The sequence below is a fragment of the Mastigoproctus giganteus genome, chromosome 6 (assembly GCF_048544385.1).
Source record: "Mastigoproctus giganteus isolate SK-2022 chromosome 6, ASM4854438v1, whole genome shotgun sequence".
NCBI classification, from domain to species: Eukaryota; Metazoa; Arthropoda; class Arachnida; order Uropygi; family Thelyphonidae; genus Mastigoproctus; species Mastigoproctus giganteus.
Genome location: NC_143580.1, coordinates 144,322,343 through 144,340,387, shown reverse-complemented (window position 1 = coordinate 144,340,387; position 18,045 = coordinate 144,322,343). Strand labels below are relative to the sequence as shown.

Genomic DNA, 18,045 nt, shown 5'->3' with positions numbered 1-18,045 from the left:
AAAAATTTAAATTTTTATGCAAGTGTGCATTGACTTTATTAGCAGGGGACAAACAAGTAACACGTCTTCTTCCGATGGTTGATGGAATACACAGAGGCATGCAGCAGGCAAACGTTTGTTTATTGCCCGTACGACTCGCGGTAAGCTTAACACGCAATTCAAATCTTTTTCAACTATCACATAAAAAAAGGATCGCGTTAAGTGGAAATTTGCATTGTGAAAAGTGGTATAATTTTTCAAATAGCTTTAACTGAAAATCACATTAATTGAACTCGCTTTATGCGAGGCCTGGCTGTATGTGATTTCAGAATTATTATTTTTTTTTTAATCCAGTTTCTTTGAAGAGAATTTAAAGTAGCTAAATGAGATTTTTTGGGAAAGATCATCCCCTTAACAAATCTGTGTTGTGATTTTTGTATAACTGCATTTCTTTAAGGTAATCTTTCAGTAGGTGGTAGATGACTTTCATAAACCGGTGAAATACCACCACTTTGCTTATTGGAGACTTGAAGTGGTGAAACCCATGTTTAGTCTCTAGAGCAAAGTTTCCGGCATCTCCCTCTCCCCATACTTCTCCTTCAACCCATGCATGGTACTAAGTACTATAGGTTTTGATACCTTTCATGTTTGGGGTTTTCATAAAAAAAAAAAATTTCTTTAAGCAGTGACTTCTTATTTTCCTTAGAACAGAAGTCAAAGTAATGGATTTGGTGCATAAAGAAATATTGTAAGTTCTTCTTTTAGGGGTGGTGATCCTTCTGGTATCCCCCATCCTTAAATGCTTCTTCACACCTGAATGCAGATCCAAATATTTATTCATTTTGTCAGCAATTTAAATAGGATCATCAATAGTTATGCCAATCATATCCACTGGGCCAATGTGTTTTATCCTTTTCTTTCTAGTGTTAACGGCAACTGCAGAGAATCCTTTTTTGTTCTTCTTTGCATTATTAGCTAAAGGCTTTTTATAATTGGCCTTAATTCCTCTTATAGATTTGGTGCAGACTGATTTTTATGTACTGTGATTTTTATAAAAATGTACCCTAATGATTTATTATAATCCTATGAATTTTTCCTTCTCTGCTACTAGTCTCATCTGTTCATCTGACATCCATTTTGGTCAGACTTGAATAAGAGCACTTACTTGGGATGAAACATGTAATAGCTTTTATGATTACTTCACTAAATGCATCCTATTTATAATGTAGAGTTATTAACGTCATCATCAATTGTGCCCACAAAAAGAATTTACTGACAATGAATGACCATTGTAGGACATCTTTATGAAAGCAAAAATCCTTTCCCTTTATCCTTGACAGTAGTTTTATCTTAAAGTTAATCCCTCATGAATATGTTATGATTTGTATTGCTGGTAGTTCCTTTATCTCGGGATTCTTAATGCATAAAGAGTTAGTGCGGATAATCTAATATATGCATAACCTGCTAAGGTGCTTTTAATGTCTGAAATGTGATCCCCTTGTGTGTGCTCGATGTATTGTAATGGACAATAAAATTGCAGTATGTTCAGCCCCAAAATTGACAAATATTAACAGTATACTCTCTTGAGCATTCCAGTGGTGCAAGGAATAAAAAGAAATACAGAGAGTAAAGCTTATTGGAACTGAACATATCACACCAGGAGTGAAGAAAAGCATTGAAATCTATAAATAGGCACAAATCCTCATACATCCAGATGGTTACGCGTAGATGTTTCATCAGAACTTATGACACTAGTTATGCTCGTGTGAGCTAAATAGGTGTCTCCATAGCCAAGTGGGCAGGAGCAGCATTGCGCAGCACATGCTTCTCGATTAGACCGGGGTTCGAGCCCGTATTTACGGAGGATGCAGAAAGGTCAGGGAATGACCACCACATATCCCCGGAGCAATATGGCCTTAGTTGCTAATGCTCCTAAAAACCAAATAACAACAACAGTGAGCTAAGCATTTCAAGTAGATGTTCCCTGTGTTGTACTTTTTGCTTCACTGATAAGCTCCTGACTAATTCTAGTAATGTCAAAACTAGTCAGATGTTGAAAGTCATTTAAAGCAGCCTGATCAATCTTTCACTGGGATAGAATAAATGAGACATGGTTTCTCATTATGTAACAAAGTATCACAGGAAAGTGTCATTTCCTAGAATTCTGTTCCACCTCAATAATAAGTGATGGGAGGAGAGAAGTGGAGAAGAAAGAGAGGGAGAGAAGGATCAGTGACAGAAAGTGTACAGGAAATGCAGTACACCGCAAAGTAATATGTTAGTCCCAGGCAGGACTAACATCCCTCATGAAATTAGTGAAACAGACTACTAATAAAATCCCTACTGTAAGGTGAATTGCTACTTCCTCTAAGTTGGCAGAAAGTGTCATATGTTGAAGAGGGGGTGTGGTTGCTCACTAGGATAGCAACTCCTCCACAGTCAGATCCATTCCCATTTTTACTCTTTTGGATAATAGGAAGGTTATACAAGGCGAAGTCATAATTTACTCCTGTAAGCAAATGCAAACTGGCCCATGCTTTTGCAGGAGGGCCTTCAAGTCAGTCCATGATATTTACACTCTAGGAATTTAGCAGTTATTTGGGCTCGGTGAATCCATCAGTCAGCCTCCAAAATGTTCAGGGTTTGTTTTTGTCAACTTTGGATTTATCTTTTTTGCGAAAGTATTGACAATGTCAGTGTTGGTTTCTTTCTCTGTAAAGAGTTCCAAAGCTGTTCATTACCTATTTTACCTCAACATCTGTTTTTTCTCAAATTCTGATAGGTACTTCAATTCTCTATGATTTCCCTTTAGGTTTTGGTTTTGCAGAAAGCTTTTTTTTTTTTTTATGAAACCCCCAAACACAAGAGGTATTAGAACCTATAGTACTTAGTACCATGCTTGGTTGGACGTTGAGAAGATATTTGTTGACATCAGACTTGAAGTTCTGTAAACTGTAATTTTCAGGAAATACGTATGAAGGAAGGTTGTTCCAGAAAACAGCAGTTGAATGAATAAACAAGGAAGATGAAAAGTTGGTTCTGTGAGTTTGAAGTTGGACAGTAAATGGATGTTGGCTGGTGGTGGCACGTGTTCGGACTGTTTTGAAGGAGAGGCAGGAATTACAGAAACCAGTTCAGAAGAACAGTTCCCATGGAAGTATTTGTAGAAAAGGCATGCAGCAGAAACAGTATATCTATGAGACTCTGAGTGGAGAGACTCTGTTAGAGAGGAGTCATTAATTAACCTAACTGCCCGCTTCTGAATGGAATTTAGAAGCCTGAGAAAGGTTTTGGGGGCACCACCCCAGATGTGGGAACAATATTCCATGGTAGGGTGGATTTGCGATTTGTACAGAGTGAACAGCTGCTTGGAAGAAAAGTAATGCTTGAAAAGAAAAGTAAAAAGTAAGTAGTGAACAGCTGCTTGGAAGAAAAGTAAAAGAAAAGATCGGCATTTAAGGAATTGGTAGCAGATTTTCGAGAAGTTGAAGCTGATTGAGCAGGGCAAGGTTTCTCAAAATGGAAGGTTGAATGCAATGTGCTATCATCGGCAAAACTACGGATAGGATTTCCAGTCAATGGAAGGTCATTAATATACAAGAGGAAAAGAGTGGGGGGAAAGAACTGAACCTTGCGCGACACCAGCATTAGTGGAGAAGTTAAGAAGACAGAGCCATCTACCATCACCCTCAGTGGTCGATCAGAGAGAAAACTGGATAACGAATTACAAAAAACAGTTGGCAAACCATAAATAAGATGGAAGCTTGTTTAGAAGACCTTTATGCCTAGCATGATCGAAAGCCTTTGTGATGTCAAGAGCAACTGCTTGTGTTCACAGAGGTTTTCCATTGAATTTGGCCATAAATGGGTAACATAAGCCAGAATATCACCAGTGGATCGGCACTGATGGAATGCATACTGGCGAAGGTTGAGCAGATGGAAGGTTTCTAGGTAGTTTAAGAGTTGGCAGTTAGTTGATTTCTCCATTACTTTATAAAGAGTAGAAGTAATTGCAATGGGACGATAATTGGATGGGATGGATTTGTCACCCCTTTTAGGAGCTGGCGGGTTATGTCCAAATTTCCAAGCAGAAGGAAAAACACCTTTGGAATAAGAAAGTGAAAAAAGGCAGCAAAGAACAGGAGTAAGTTCAGGAGCACAGGTTTTGATTCCAAGTGGAGAAATAATATCAGTACCTGGAGTTTTCTTAGCATCAAGATTCGTCAAAATCCTTCTGATGTCCTATTTATGGAAGATCACAGGAGGCATTGAATGGACCGTGTTAGGAATGGTGGGAGGTGCCAAGATCATTAATATGAGTTGGAAGGAAAATGGGATGCTACAGGTCAGCTTTATCCTTGGCTGAAGTGACATCGGAACCATCTGGTTTTGACAGAGGTGGGAGCAGAGATAGGCAAAAGTTGCAGCCAATAGCTCTTGCCAAAGCTATTGCAGCCAATAGCTTTGGCAAGAGACCAGAATGCTCGGCTACCATTAGGGCAAGAAGCAAGTTTTCTACTCTTAGCCTGTTCAAACTCTAGTTTGGACTGATTAATAACTGCTCTACAATTGCTGCGAGCTTTGGTGTAGGCAGAAAATGAAACTGAAGAATTAGAAACAAGCCAATTACGATATGCAACATTCTTCCCTTAAACAGCCTTAGCACATTTATTGGAAAACCAATGTTTAGATAAAGGACAAGATTTTAAATTGGAGTGTGGGATAAAGGATTCTGGTCCTGAGCTGGATATCATCATTCTTCTCTTTCTTGGTGATTCCCTTCTATTTGTGGCTCTCTCTCTCTCTCTCTGGGTAACTCAGGCAATTTTTTGTTTTTGGTTGTGCAGCAAAAGCCTCAAGCTTCCTTGCGCCATACAGCTAATGATGATAAAATAATGATATACCAAGTGACCATTTTACATTTAGCTTCAACAATTTCTCCATCAGTTCTTACAAAGTCATTTAGCTCCCTATTAGAATTTGTTATACTTGAAAAACTCAAAAACTCTTCATGTGTTAATGTAGATGCAAATATCTATTCAGTTTCCTCAGCAACCTGAGCATAGTCATCAGCAGTTAAACCATTCATATATAGCAGACAAATGTGATTCATCCCCTTCCTTCTAAGTGTCTAGATAAGTAAAGAAGTCTTTGTTGATATTCTTTGCCAGAGACCCCCTCATAATATGCATTAGTTTGCTTAATCTCCTTTGTGACATGATTGTAGACTAGTTTATAATTAGTGTAAGCTTCTGTATTACTGATAATTTATAAGTATCCCCTGTGTTTTATTTTTCTGCCATAAATATCTTTAGACATTCATTTATGTTTAAGTCTTGAATAGTATTTTTTAGTATATAAAGCATAGTAGTTTCTGTGATTCCCGATGCTCTCCATTTGGAATTTGCTGTTGGTAATATTGTCAGTTGTTCTCACTGCACAGAATTTAAAAAACTGTCTGAGAGCGAAAGTCCTTCTCTTTGCCCTTGGCAGTAGTTATCTTTAAGTAAATCCCACATCAGTACACTGTGATCATTACCACTCAGTGGTTCTTTTATTTGCAGATTCTTAATGAATGAAGAATTACTGCTAACAGTCAGATCAAGTGTATTGCCAACCTAACATGCAAGTGTAAAAAGCCATTTAAGAAATACATAAAAAGTTTTACTGCTGTGTGAGTAACTGACCCAAAAGTTCTAGTGAATATCTGAAAGTTAAAATTCCCCATTATAAGATATTCTGATTTACTGACCCACCCACTCTGTTTGTCAATAGAGTTGTTCATTATATGAGGGCTTATCCAAAAATTCCCAAACTGGTGGCTTTTAGTGCGAACTGCAAATAATAGAGCATTCTGCCACTAATTAGTATCTCCCAAGTCAATCTTGTGAATTTTTCTGCTATTACCTGCTGCATTCAGTTTGGTGCAGCTGTTTATTATAGTGCTTGTTAAGTACAATTGGCAGTTTCATTTATTTGTAAAATGGCTGATTTCAAGGAACAACACATTTGCATTAAATTTTGCTTCAAATTGGGGAAGACAGCTTCAGAAACATATGAGATGCTCAAAACAACTTCTGTTGACGATACCATTGGGAGAAGACACACTTCTGAGGGATTTTCATGATTCAAACATGGCAAAACATCAGTTGTTCTTCAACGAGGTCGCACAAGTGAAAACATGGAGAAAATTTGCTAAATCATAAATGAAGACTGATAAATGACCATTTCTGATATTACTAACAGGCTCAGACTCTCTTATGGAACACACCAATGCATTTTATTGGAGGAATTGAACACGTGGTGGATCCCTGTAAAGTTTGTGCATTGGTTGCTGAATGAGGAGGAAACAGAGGCATATGTTTATTTGTCAGGAAGTGTTGGATGAAGTCAGAAATAATCAAAATTTCCACTCGAGGGTTATAACAAGAGACGAAATGTGGGTGTTATTGCTATGACCCTGAAACAAAACATCGGTATCTCAGCAGACATCAAAATATCTCTATGCCCAAAGAAAGTGAGGCAAGTCAGCTTCAATGTCAAAAGTATGTTGATGGTCTTTTTCGACTGTATGAGCTTGATTCGTCATGGATTTGTACCTAAGACCAAACAATTAACCCAGCATTATTGCCTGGAGGTTTTGAAGCATCTTAGGGAAAAACTCTGCTGAATGATGGCTGAACAAGGACTGGCTGCTTCTCCATGAAATGCTCCCACATACACGCACACTGTTATTTCTGTGCAGTTATTTTTGGCTAATGAAAAGATGGTAGTTGTTCCCTATCCTCCCTACTCACTTAATTTGGTACCTTGTGATTTCTTCTTGTTTCCAGAAATGAAATCACAGCTGAAAGGGCATCGTTTCCAGGATAACCTGGAAATTTAAGAAGAATCATAGAGAGCCCTGCATGTAATTCCAAAAAAAAAAAAAAAAAAAAAATCAATTCTAGCAGTGTTACCAGAAGTAGCAGAAATGCAGTACTTGGTGCATAAAGTCACAAGGGGAATACTTTGAAGGGGACAACAATGATCAGTAACAGAATAAGTAACAGAATGATCAGTTGATAAAAAGAAGGTATTTCTTTTTATCAACTCATTCAGGGAACTTTTGGACACACCCTCCTAATTACAGTCATTTGGCTAATAACACACTCACACACTTGGCGCCTCTGTAGCCAGGTGGGCAGGAGCAGCAATGCGTAGCACACGCTTCTTGATTAGACTGGGGTTCGAGCCCGTGACCACCAAATACTGAGGGTACGGAAAGGTTAGGGAATGACCACCGCATATCCCCGGAGCAATATGGCCTTAGTTGCTAATGCTCCTAAAAACCAAATAAAAAACAACAAACATAATAACACACTTGTACTCTCATTTTTGTCTTCCCAGTGCTTATGTCACACCAAACTTGCACTGGCCACCCAGTTCATCGGGATGCACTGCCTTAGATTTTATGTGCTTTGAGCATAATGTCTCCTCCCCTCCCCTTCTCTCCTTTTTGTGTACATTGTATTCCCCATACTCAAATTCGCAATCTCTTATGTATGAGCGACCATGTCTCCTATATCTGTACAATATCCATATTTCATGACCTTAACCCAATACCTCAAATTCATCAGATTTATTCACTATGATCCTACCATTAGTGTACATGTAAATATACATATAACTTTTTTTTGCTTTTAGCAACCCTTCACAACCCGTTGTACTTTTCTTGTTAGCTTGTCTCATGATGAACCACAGCAGGCCTTGTAATTGCTGACACCTTTGTTTTTCAGGCTGCTACATGTTCCAATAGAAGCAATTAAAGAATCACTTACACCCCTGCCTGTTGCCGCTGCTATTAATCCATTAGTTTGTGTATCTCCCCAACATAGTCTTCTGACCCACCTAATACAACCTTAACGGCATTAGCAAGATTTTCTTGCACCTCTTATATTTAAGTGTATCCCATACCTGTTAAAGCAGTCCTTTTGTTAACAAGCACAGATCACACTAAGAAAAATTCTACCCCATGAGCCTTGTATAGTCTGTCCAGGTCCAATCTGATCGACACATTTCTCATTATATGCTCCTTCCTGTTGTGTCTGGGAAGAATTGCAGACACTTTCAAACCATTCACAACTTTTTCTCAATATTGCCCTGTATTTGTTAATTAAATCATCAGATCTTCTACTCTTAATATCACTAGTACCAACATATCACCTTTTGTGAATGGTGTGAAAGGGCACAAAATGTTTATTTTGTGCCCTTAAAACATGATAGCTGTTCTAAAACATCAACAGTAGTCACCAACAACAGTCCTCTCTTCTGGGACCAGCACACTCTGCTGCGTAGGATCTTCCATTGCATTGCATGAGTGTAAACTCAAGCATTGTGCTGGGAAGATGAGTGCCTGAGGATCCTTCTTTTTAATTACTTAAAGACCATCCACCCTATTCCTCAAGACCTCATATAAGACCAGCAAAATCCTAATTTGGTGCCTAAGATTCTCACATTCTACAAAGAAAGCACAAAGACATTTCCCTTAGCCATATCATGTCTTGCTATGGATAATTCTGTATCAAGTAACACAACTTGTTTGTAGCTATGATTCATAAGAGAACCGTCATTGACAGTTCTCTCCTGAGCCAGAGCACTCCCACTTTAAACTTTTTTTTTTTGCTTTGCTGGTCCAGCTTGAGGCATGATTCTTGTATAAATTTTAATTAAAAATTAAAATTACCACACAAACTAAGGGGTAGGAATATAACATATGCTATTACCAGATTTTATATAGTATTGTTACGCAATTGCACTTCCAAATAACACTACTGCTTTTCTAATTTCTTAGCTAAAAACAAAAATGCCAACCTCTGCGATAAGTACCTTCAAGTGCAACTTATTTACTACAAATTAAAACACTACAATGTACTGCATTACAAGTTATTAGTTGTGAGAAAGATTTGTGCCGAAATCACAGATGCAATGGCTCAATGAATATTTAGTCTTATCTTACTAAATCCTTGAACATATTTAAAAATCGACTAACAAATGTGACTAGGACTATTAAAACTATTTATTGAACATAATTTAGTATATTAATTAAGTAAAAAATAGCATTTTTCAAAAAAAACTTGTTCCTTCTGTATCATCACACTGTACTGTTCTCATGCATCAGTTAAAAATCTGTCCTTACAGTACTTAGATCACACATTGGCTTATCTCCCTTCTTAAAACTTCCTCACGATCCAAAATTCTTACTAATGCTAATTCTAAATCTACTATGTGGTTTAGTCTGGTCAATGACTGAAGAAGTTGCATTCTTGAAGATTTGATCTTTAAACCTTAATTTCTCACCCCATTTACTTGGGAGGAAAAAAACCTTTCATGTTCTGTAACTCTTTAGGGAATCTGAATATTGATATCTCATTAGCAATAAACTCTCCTGCTGCTTATGTTAGTGACTGGAATGTTTTCATGGATTGGATGGTCTTCAACCACAGAGTTAATATTAAAGAGTATTTATTTAATATTAAATTCTCTTGACACTTAGCTTTGCCACATGTTAATTTTAACTAGATATTCCCTAAAAAACATTTTCTGAAATAAATTCGATTGTCATTCTTAGTACTTTTGAAGACAATATCCATAATAATTTTATCTTGATGTTGAAGCTATGTCCTTATAAAAGTTATCTCCAAGTCAACCAGAGAAAGTTTTAACTCCTATAACAAATTTGTAGTGTATTCACGACCTAAGTATTCTAAGATGCCAAGTCCATTATGCAAACTGTACATTCCAAAGACCTAAGAAAAATAGTATTAGTAGTGGCAAGTGATGCAAGAAGCAAGCTTATAAAGCATCAGCCAAAAAAAAAAAAACAAAAAAACCTATGCACTTCATTCATCTGCACCCTCATAAAATTTTAGTTCTTCCTTGAATTTATTCGAACCACCCACTTCCACAACAACAGATGGAAGTTTCTTCCAATGATCAACCACCCGCTGGTGCTGAAGGCAAACTTCTGCCACTTCTGTTCTGCAACCATCCTTCCTCAACTTGAATTTGTCCCCCTTCATGTGTATAGTCTCAGTAAGAGGAAGACAGTCAACATTTAGGTTACTCAATCCATTCAAAGCCTTAAACACCTCAGTCAGATCTCCCTGCAGGTGCTTAGTGTCCAGATATTGCAGTTCGCAGAAATGCAGCCTTTCTTAGTAAGAGCACCCTTTTGTTCCTCAGCACTAGAGAATACCGCCTGTGAAATGATATAAAAGACTGGGTGAACATTTTTTGCAACTGTTTCCACTCCTGCGAGGTATACAGGAGACCAGTGGATGTCCACTTCAAATGCCCTTCCATCTGAAATGAAATCGTCTCTATCCAAGAAAAACAAAAAAAAAAAACTATTTTATCTTCTAATTTGCTAAAATATTTAGGAACAGGAAAAAGGCTATGGCTAGATATACAAGAAATATACAGATAACCATAGGAGGATAGATGTTGTCATCCCCCTTCTCTTGTTTACTGAATGCTATGTTGATACATCAACTCTATCTACTAATACCTCATCACCACTTGGCCTTCATAAAATGCACCTTTACATCTGCTGTATGACTTCGATTAGCTGCACTGGATTTGATCTGCACTGCAGTTATTTGAGGTCACTAGAGCATGGTCTCCCTACCTAGCTGGCTGTGCACAGAAATCAATACACAAGCATTAGTAATAATAGCACATTAATAGCTAATGTCTAATGTCTGTTAGATATGAGTACATCCCTGGAGCCTCCTATGGCATTATCACAGATGACATGCATTCTCCCACACATCATACAAGAATACATCAGAAATTGCCATCCCTTTCCTTTTTTCTTCTCTATATCTACCCCTCCCACAACAACTCCCCAGATTTCTTCACACCTTTTTTTGGTTGGCTAGAGAGCTAGAGGCCATACCCAGGGGAATTGGAGGAGGTTGAGTAGCACTGTTCTTGTCTCGCGGATTTGAGCGCGAGGACCCCATATGTGAGTTTTGTGTGTTTTCATCTCTTCTTCAGATTCTGTAAATTCTATATGTTTCTACCCCCAAGAACCCACTTTGGGAACCATAACTTGATTGTTTAGGCAAGCCAACTTGGTTGCCCTAGGAACTCTGCGATGTGATACTCAGTTTAGCAGGAGCCGTATCTCCACTAATCCCAACAGAGGGTAGAAACTAACAACTAACAGCTGATATGTGCTATCTGATAATTCAGTTGACACCCTTCTCTAGGGTGATGTTATTCTCTGAATGACTTGCACTATAGAATGGAAGAGGGGCCTTCTGGGTTGGAGATGAATTACATGAATATTCTTTAATAACTCTATTCAACAGAAATAAAATTAAAATTGTAAATTTATATTTTCACCTAAATCTGATAAACTATTCAGTTAAAGCAAAAACCAGATAAAAATAGGAATAAAGGTATTGATTTTTGTATTGTTTTTACTTTCTTTTAACACAATAGTGTTTTAGTTTTAATGTATAAATATTTATTTTTATCCTTATTTTATCTCTATATACTATTGGTTGGCATTATTAAAGAATATTCTGATGATAAAGTGACTTTCACTCTTCACACAACTAGTTGCCAGTGTTTCTCAATCTTTAGCAGCCTGTGGAGAAATTATTGAATAATTTGTGGAGCATCACAAAATATTCCCTAATTTAGGCAGAACACCAGAACAAATTTGTTGGCCCCGATATAGCTGAGTGGTCAGTCACGAGAGTAGAGTATGCATATACATTTGGATGGATGGACTATGGTTCTATCCTCTGTGTGCCTGCTTATGATTAAGTCTGCCCTATGATTAAGTTTGTAATCAGAACTGTAAACTGCACTTACCTAATGGTCATACCGGAGTATAAACAAGAACATTTTAAGGAATGCAAGGAATGTCCCAAGTAATTAGTGCTTGCAGAGTACTGGTTGAGAAAGCTGAGTACTACCTTTCCCACTAACCATTACTGAGTTTATTACTATATTCATCCACTTGTTCATTCTTTCTCCAGCTGGAAAGAATGACCAACTGGAGAAAAAAAAAAGTATAAATAAAGGCACATTCCCTTCCTCAATGTAGTAACCTTATGAGGAAGCAACCTACACACAGTGATGAGGTAGATGCAGGAATGAAATGGGAATGGTGGATGCCTGAATGATACCAGAAAAAATTACTTTGGACAACCTCCACTATTAAAGATTGCCCAACTTATTACTCTGTTCACCCCTTCAATTGGAAAGAACAATTGACTAAGGAGAGTATATATAGAGACACATTTCCTTCCCCATCTAAAATACTAACTTTGAGGAAGTAACCTAGATATGTACAAACTTATAGGGGGGTTCATGATTGGGAGAATTCATAATGGTATGCATGATGGATGACTATAGATCACATTTATTTGAGACAAAATGGATGGGTTTTCCCCATAAGCAATATTCAAAATATAAAGACAGCTAAAAGCAAGATAAAGAAAACAAAATTGGAACAAAATTTTATGTCTTAAGCATAGAGACCAGGACTAGATGAATCTAGCTGGGGTTGGGGGAATATGGCCATAAGCCGAACATGGCATGGGCCCAGTGAGAAAGATGAACTTGACTCTAGTTTTCTGGACAACCTCCACTATTAACGATTGCCCAATTTATTACTATGTTCACCCCTTCAATTGGAAAGAAAAATTGACTATGGAGAGTATATATAGAGACACATTTCTTTCTCCATCTAAAATACTGGGGATGTGCACACAGCATTAATATTTGCCCAGCAGAGGCTGTTACACATCATGCATGCATTTGTTATCAAACAACTTCCACCGCAGAGTACCATGCAATATTCTAACACTGATTCTTTCCCTCTCTCTGTTGTCCTTCTTGTACCTGTTAAGCAGAAGCTAGTTGTATAACTTGCAAAAGTTTTAAGACAACACATGATGTGACTGCTGTCCAGTTGCAATCCACTTTTTATTCTCATGGCATAAGGTTTATCTTCTCAGTTTGAGCCCTAATGTAACCTTAGTTGTAACTCTCCTATCAACCAGTTTTCCCTTTCTTGTTTTTTACCTATTGTTGTTATTAGTATTATTTATGTATTGTGTTTTATTTTGTTATTTATTTTATTTTATTATTTTTTTATAAAATAAAAAATAAAAATAAATGGCTGATCCTCTGGAATCTCATTTGTCAAGGACAGCCCAGACAGAGTTAAAAGGAATGGTTCTGATGGCCTGCTTCCTTGTGGAAAAGGACAGGAACTAGTCATCATACTTCCAGGTGGTATTCTGCTGGCTGGTTGCTAAGTGGTGAGTCATGTTGTTCAACAATGCAGCATGCTAAACTCACAAACCTACATAAGTGTGACTGGTTATGTAGAGTTCTTACAACGTAGATGACATTGGCAGATTGTAGGATGATGCTGAGGAACCACCTAAACAGAAATATATACATGTCCTTTCTGCACACACTGCAATAACTATGTCTGAGTGGTAATTTTTTGATATTCTATAACATCTTCATTAGATGACTTAATCAAAAATTCAAATTCATCAAACTTTTTTTTATTATTCTTAACATTAGTGTATGAGCATGTATGTGTGCACCTATCTTTGCCCTTACTAACCCTTGCACAGCCAATATATTTGCTTGTCCCATGATGATCTCTAGCAAGACTTATCTCCCACATCTTGCTTTCCCAAGAAATGCAGCAACAGCAGCTGCTGTTGCTGCATTTCTCAACAGAATGAAATGTAAGAATCAGGTTTGTCTGTCCTAATGGCTCTGTTAAAATTATTAGTCTATGTATCCACTTTCCCATAAAACTAGGAGTTTTCTGACCCACCTAACACTGCCTTGATAGCATCAGCAAGGATACTTGCATCTTTCTATTTAAGAGTTATCCCATCCCTTTATAAACAGTCTTTCCTGTTAATCACAGACCATGATAAGAAAAATTTTACCCCCCAAACCCTGCAGCCGATTGGGCTTGCCGGGTGGGTAAAGTGCTTGCCTGCCTGCCTGCAACCCAAAGGTTGTGGGTTCGAATCCTGCCTCGGGCTTGGATCAGAGTAAAATGCAAAAACTTTGGAAGGTGCATTATGCCCACAGAAGCTGATGCGCCAACAACTAACAAAAAAAAAAAAGCTCTGCACATCTTCTTTAGGACCAAACCAATTGATGAAGCTCTCGTCATTATTCCTCCTATTATGTTTGGACAAAATTCCAGACACTATCATAACTTGCTACTTTTTCTTACTGTTGACCTATACCTATTAAATAAATTCAGTTCCTCAATTCTTAATATCATTAGTGAGTGAAAAATAACATAGGTGAAAAATAACAGTATTTTTCATCTACATGATGCTGTCATTCATGTTAATATATAAAGTAATTCTATGATGTAAAAAAAAAATCCTCTTTTAAATTTTAGGACATCATTCTTCATGGGCTCATTACGTTAGTTCAATCTGTTCCAATCCAGCCATCATATCATTTAAGCTTCCCAAGTTGTGAACTGACATATTCATTTGATAAACCCTTAGAACCAATTATTAGTTCAAGAAACAGCCAAAATATTATACAGTTTCTAGTTTCAATGCATGATCAGTTTGGAAGAAGTATATCCAATTCAGCTGTTGTTCCCCCAAGATGTGCTTTTGGATTTGCTGCCATGGCATTTCCATTATCTGACGATACATCATGGATACTGTGTAAGAATGGATTTTCTGTTTCTCTCTGGATGCTTATAAATCACGATGTCAGAAATTTAAGAGGTAAGTGTAATATAAAAATATTAATAATGTGTGTAATATAAATATATGAATGATATCATCTGTAGATAAAGCGTGATATACATTGAATTCTGGTTATTTGGGACACATTGGGACTAGTGCACTTTGGTCAGATTAAGCGGCTGCCCCAATTATGTGAACTATTCACGTAAATAGTTAAAAATACAGTTGACCCCCACTTTATGATTCCTTTGCTGTATGATTAAATCACGTTATGATGGATTCTGCATGATAATATACCGCTCACTGTTTCATATGTAGTAAGTGCCGGTCATTGTGATCACGTTTGTGAATTGAATCTTAATTCGATTAAATAGCATTTCTAATAAGTGAAATTAGGAATATTATACACAGGCTATAAAAGTAAAGATATATTAAGCAAAATTTACACATTTATTACCTTACCAATGTAAAAATTAAATGATATGTGAAACTTGGAAGAATATTTTCTACAGGTTAGCAAAATAAAAATAAATTTATGTTTATGTACTTAGCTTAATTAATACTGTAGTATGTACATACTAATTGATATTTCTGTTTACTGACTTTTTTTGTTTTTTCCAGTTGTAAAATTTAAAACAAAAAAAGATAAGCAATCAATAACAAAGAACACAGCATGCACAAATTGCAACTAACACGATACATATGTCAAAGTAAAATATGTCATAACAAGTTTACAAAGCTTAAAAAAATAGAAATGAAGAGAAGATTCTGAAAATTTCTTTTAAATGATTGAAGATTTCAGTGAAGGGGAAACATTTTGCCATCATAACATAAAAACCCACAGAATTCCAGCTATCGGTATTATTGCAAATGCAATAAGATTGAGTTTACTACCTGTTTATAATAGATTACACTAACAGAAAAGTCCAATAAACCAGAAACTACAAATTGTTTTTATTGTTTTATGGCTGCGACCTCCAGAAATTTGACCAGAACATTAATAGGGTACAGTAATAGGGTAATTTCGAGTGCCACAATCTCCTGCCCTGATTAAATGGCATGTTGTCCCAATTAAGCAAAGAAAACCCTGGCGATTTTCTCGATTGGGTTCTGTTCATTAAGATTTGTGCCAAATAAATGGCTGCCCTAATTAACTGGTGACCCAAATAACTGGAATTCACTGTATATATATATATATATATATATATATTTTTTTTTTTTTTTACCAATTGAAAGATACATGACATTGTAGACTCATTCAAAGCAAAATTATTAGTCTATGTATCCATCTATATAGTGATTAAAACTTTTATTTTTCTCCCACAACTTCTTACCTCCACCCCCGCTCTCTCTCTCTCTCTCTCTCTCTCTCGCTTGCAGCCATTCAGTAAACAACATACAGCTACACTTTAAACTGATTTATAAATCATAATTTTTGTGTATTTTTGTTAATAAAGGTTTTGTTATTATAGTAAAATATCAGTTAAATAGTTTTAAATGCAGTCTTATCTACACATAAAAGGGATGAGGGGGAAAAATGAATGAGAGAAATAATTTGTATTTATCATTTACACATCACTTTTGTTATTTTTGTTCTGTGAGCTTTTTATTTCCATGTGGTGCAAAAGATATGCCTTAGAGATGGTACTCTTCCTGCCTTTAGAAAGCAGTAAAGATTTAACTGAAATAAAGATTTATTTTCAGAGCAAATAAATGCACAGAATGATAGCTGTAACTTGTTTCCAGTAGCATTGGAAACAAGTTACAAAAAAACCTTAACAAAAATATTGCCCTCTGTACTTAATTTAGTACGGCCACCTTCACCATTAACAACAACAATTAAAGAACGATGAGAGAGGAGTGCAGAGAAACATTATTAACATCATATAGATTGATATAGGACAAACCGTAGCAGAACATTTTATCCCAACTGTTTTTACCTATATGCTGTAGATGCAATTTTTCAAAAAAAAAAAAGAGAATAAATACATTTTGCAAGTTTTGGAATTCATTTGGTGGCCAGCAGACTTTCTATCTTGAATAAGACCTGAGCCCTTGAATAAGAGCTTACTTACAGCTTGCCGACCGGGCTAGCCAGGTGGGTAAAATGCCTGCCTGGCAACACAAAGGTCGCGAGTTCGATTCCCACCTCGGGCTTGGATCAAAGTACTGCAAAAACCTTGGGAGGTGCATTATGGCCACAGAAGCCTATGTGCCAACAACTACCAGAAAAAAAAAAAAAAAAAAAAAACCTTACAGCTTGCTAAGGTCTAAAAATAAACATATAGGTACAGAGCTACTAATGGAGTTTTAAAAAGTTGTAAGTTTAATATTATTTTAACTTTACTTTAATATAACCAAATCTCAAGAATGAATTTGTCAGTGCTATGCAAAAAAAAAAGGTTTGTATCAAATTAAAATGGCCCAGTTTCTTGGGGGAAAAAAAGAGAGAGAGAGAGAGAGAGAGAGAGAGAGAGAGAGAGAGAGAGTGTGTGTGTGTGTGTGTGTGTGTGTGTGTGTGTGTGTGTGTGTGTGTGTGTGTGTGTGTGTGTGTGTGTGTGTGTTTTGGACTGCCAGATTTTAGATGTTTCACACATGCAGCAGACTCTAAATTTACCAGGGCACTTCAAGGCTCTTAAAAAAAAAAAAAAAAAAAAAAAAAAAAAAATCAACCAGAAATCATAAAATTCAAGTAAAAGCGAGAATAGGTATAAACAGATGTTTTGCAAGTCGTAAATAAGTGACAAGAAGTGGTATTATAACTTGTCATTGGGAGATTAGCGTACCTTAGTGTATCTTGCAATCCCCGCTGTGTTCACATCCGCCGGTCGAGAAAAAAAAAAAGAAGAAAAAAAAAGAGAGACCAAATGTTTAGTTTGTTTTAGTGCATCGTGTCGATTGTTGTGTTCAGTCAGCACAGCAAAAGGAAAATTTTGTTTCGTTATTTATGTCAGGGTTATCGGAATTTTTATTATTATTTATTTATTTATTTTTTGTTTAGAAATCACGAAAATGATGAGTAAATTCAGGAGTTGTTCTTTCAATTAAACAAAAACTTGAAATTATTTAAAAGTTTGAAACTGTGGATCCGTTAAATCTCAAATGTACCATTATAATGTTGGTGACCAAACCATACGTGACACTGTAATAAATGAAGGGAAGCTATTCGATTTAAAATTGACTTTGTCAAAAATAAAGGGATGCATTGTATTGGACGCGCGAGTAGTGCATGGTAAGTTTTTTAATTTTTTTTAGCTATCAGCATACTTTTTACGTAGGTTGCCGAACATTTTTTGATACAGTAAGTCCCCAA

At 36.5% G+C, this 18,045-nt stretch overlaps 1 protein-coding gene across 1 annotated transcript in view; it reads left to right on the top strand.

The window, feature by feature from the left end:
* The window catches only part of LOC150084631 (lysosomal-trafficking regulator-like), a 686,318-nt gene that overhangs the window by 218,181 nt on the left and 450,092 nt on the right, over positions 1-18,045 (top strand). The window contains exon 13 of the mRNA XM_090376308.1: positions 14,429-14,771. Coding sequence (XP_090232434.1) covers positions 14,429-14,771 — 343 coding nt within the window. The remainder of the gene's footprint in view (positions 1-14,428; positions 14,772-18,045) is intronic.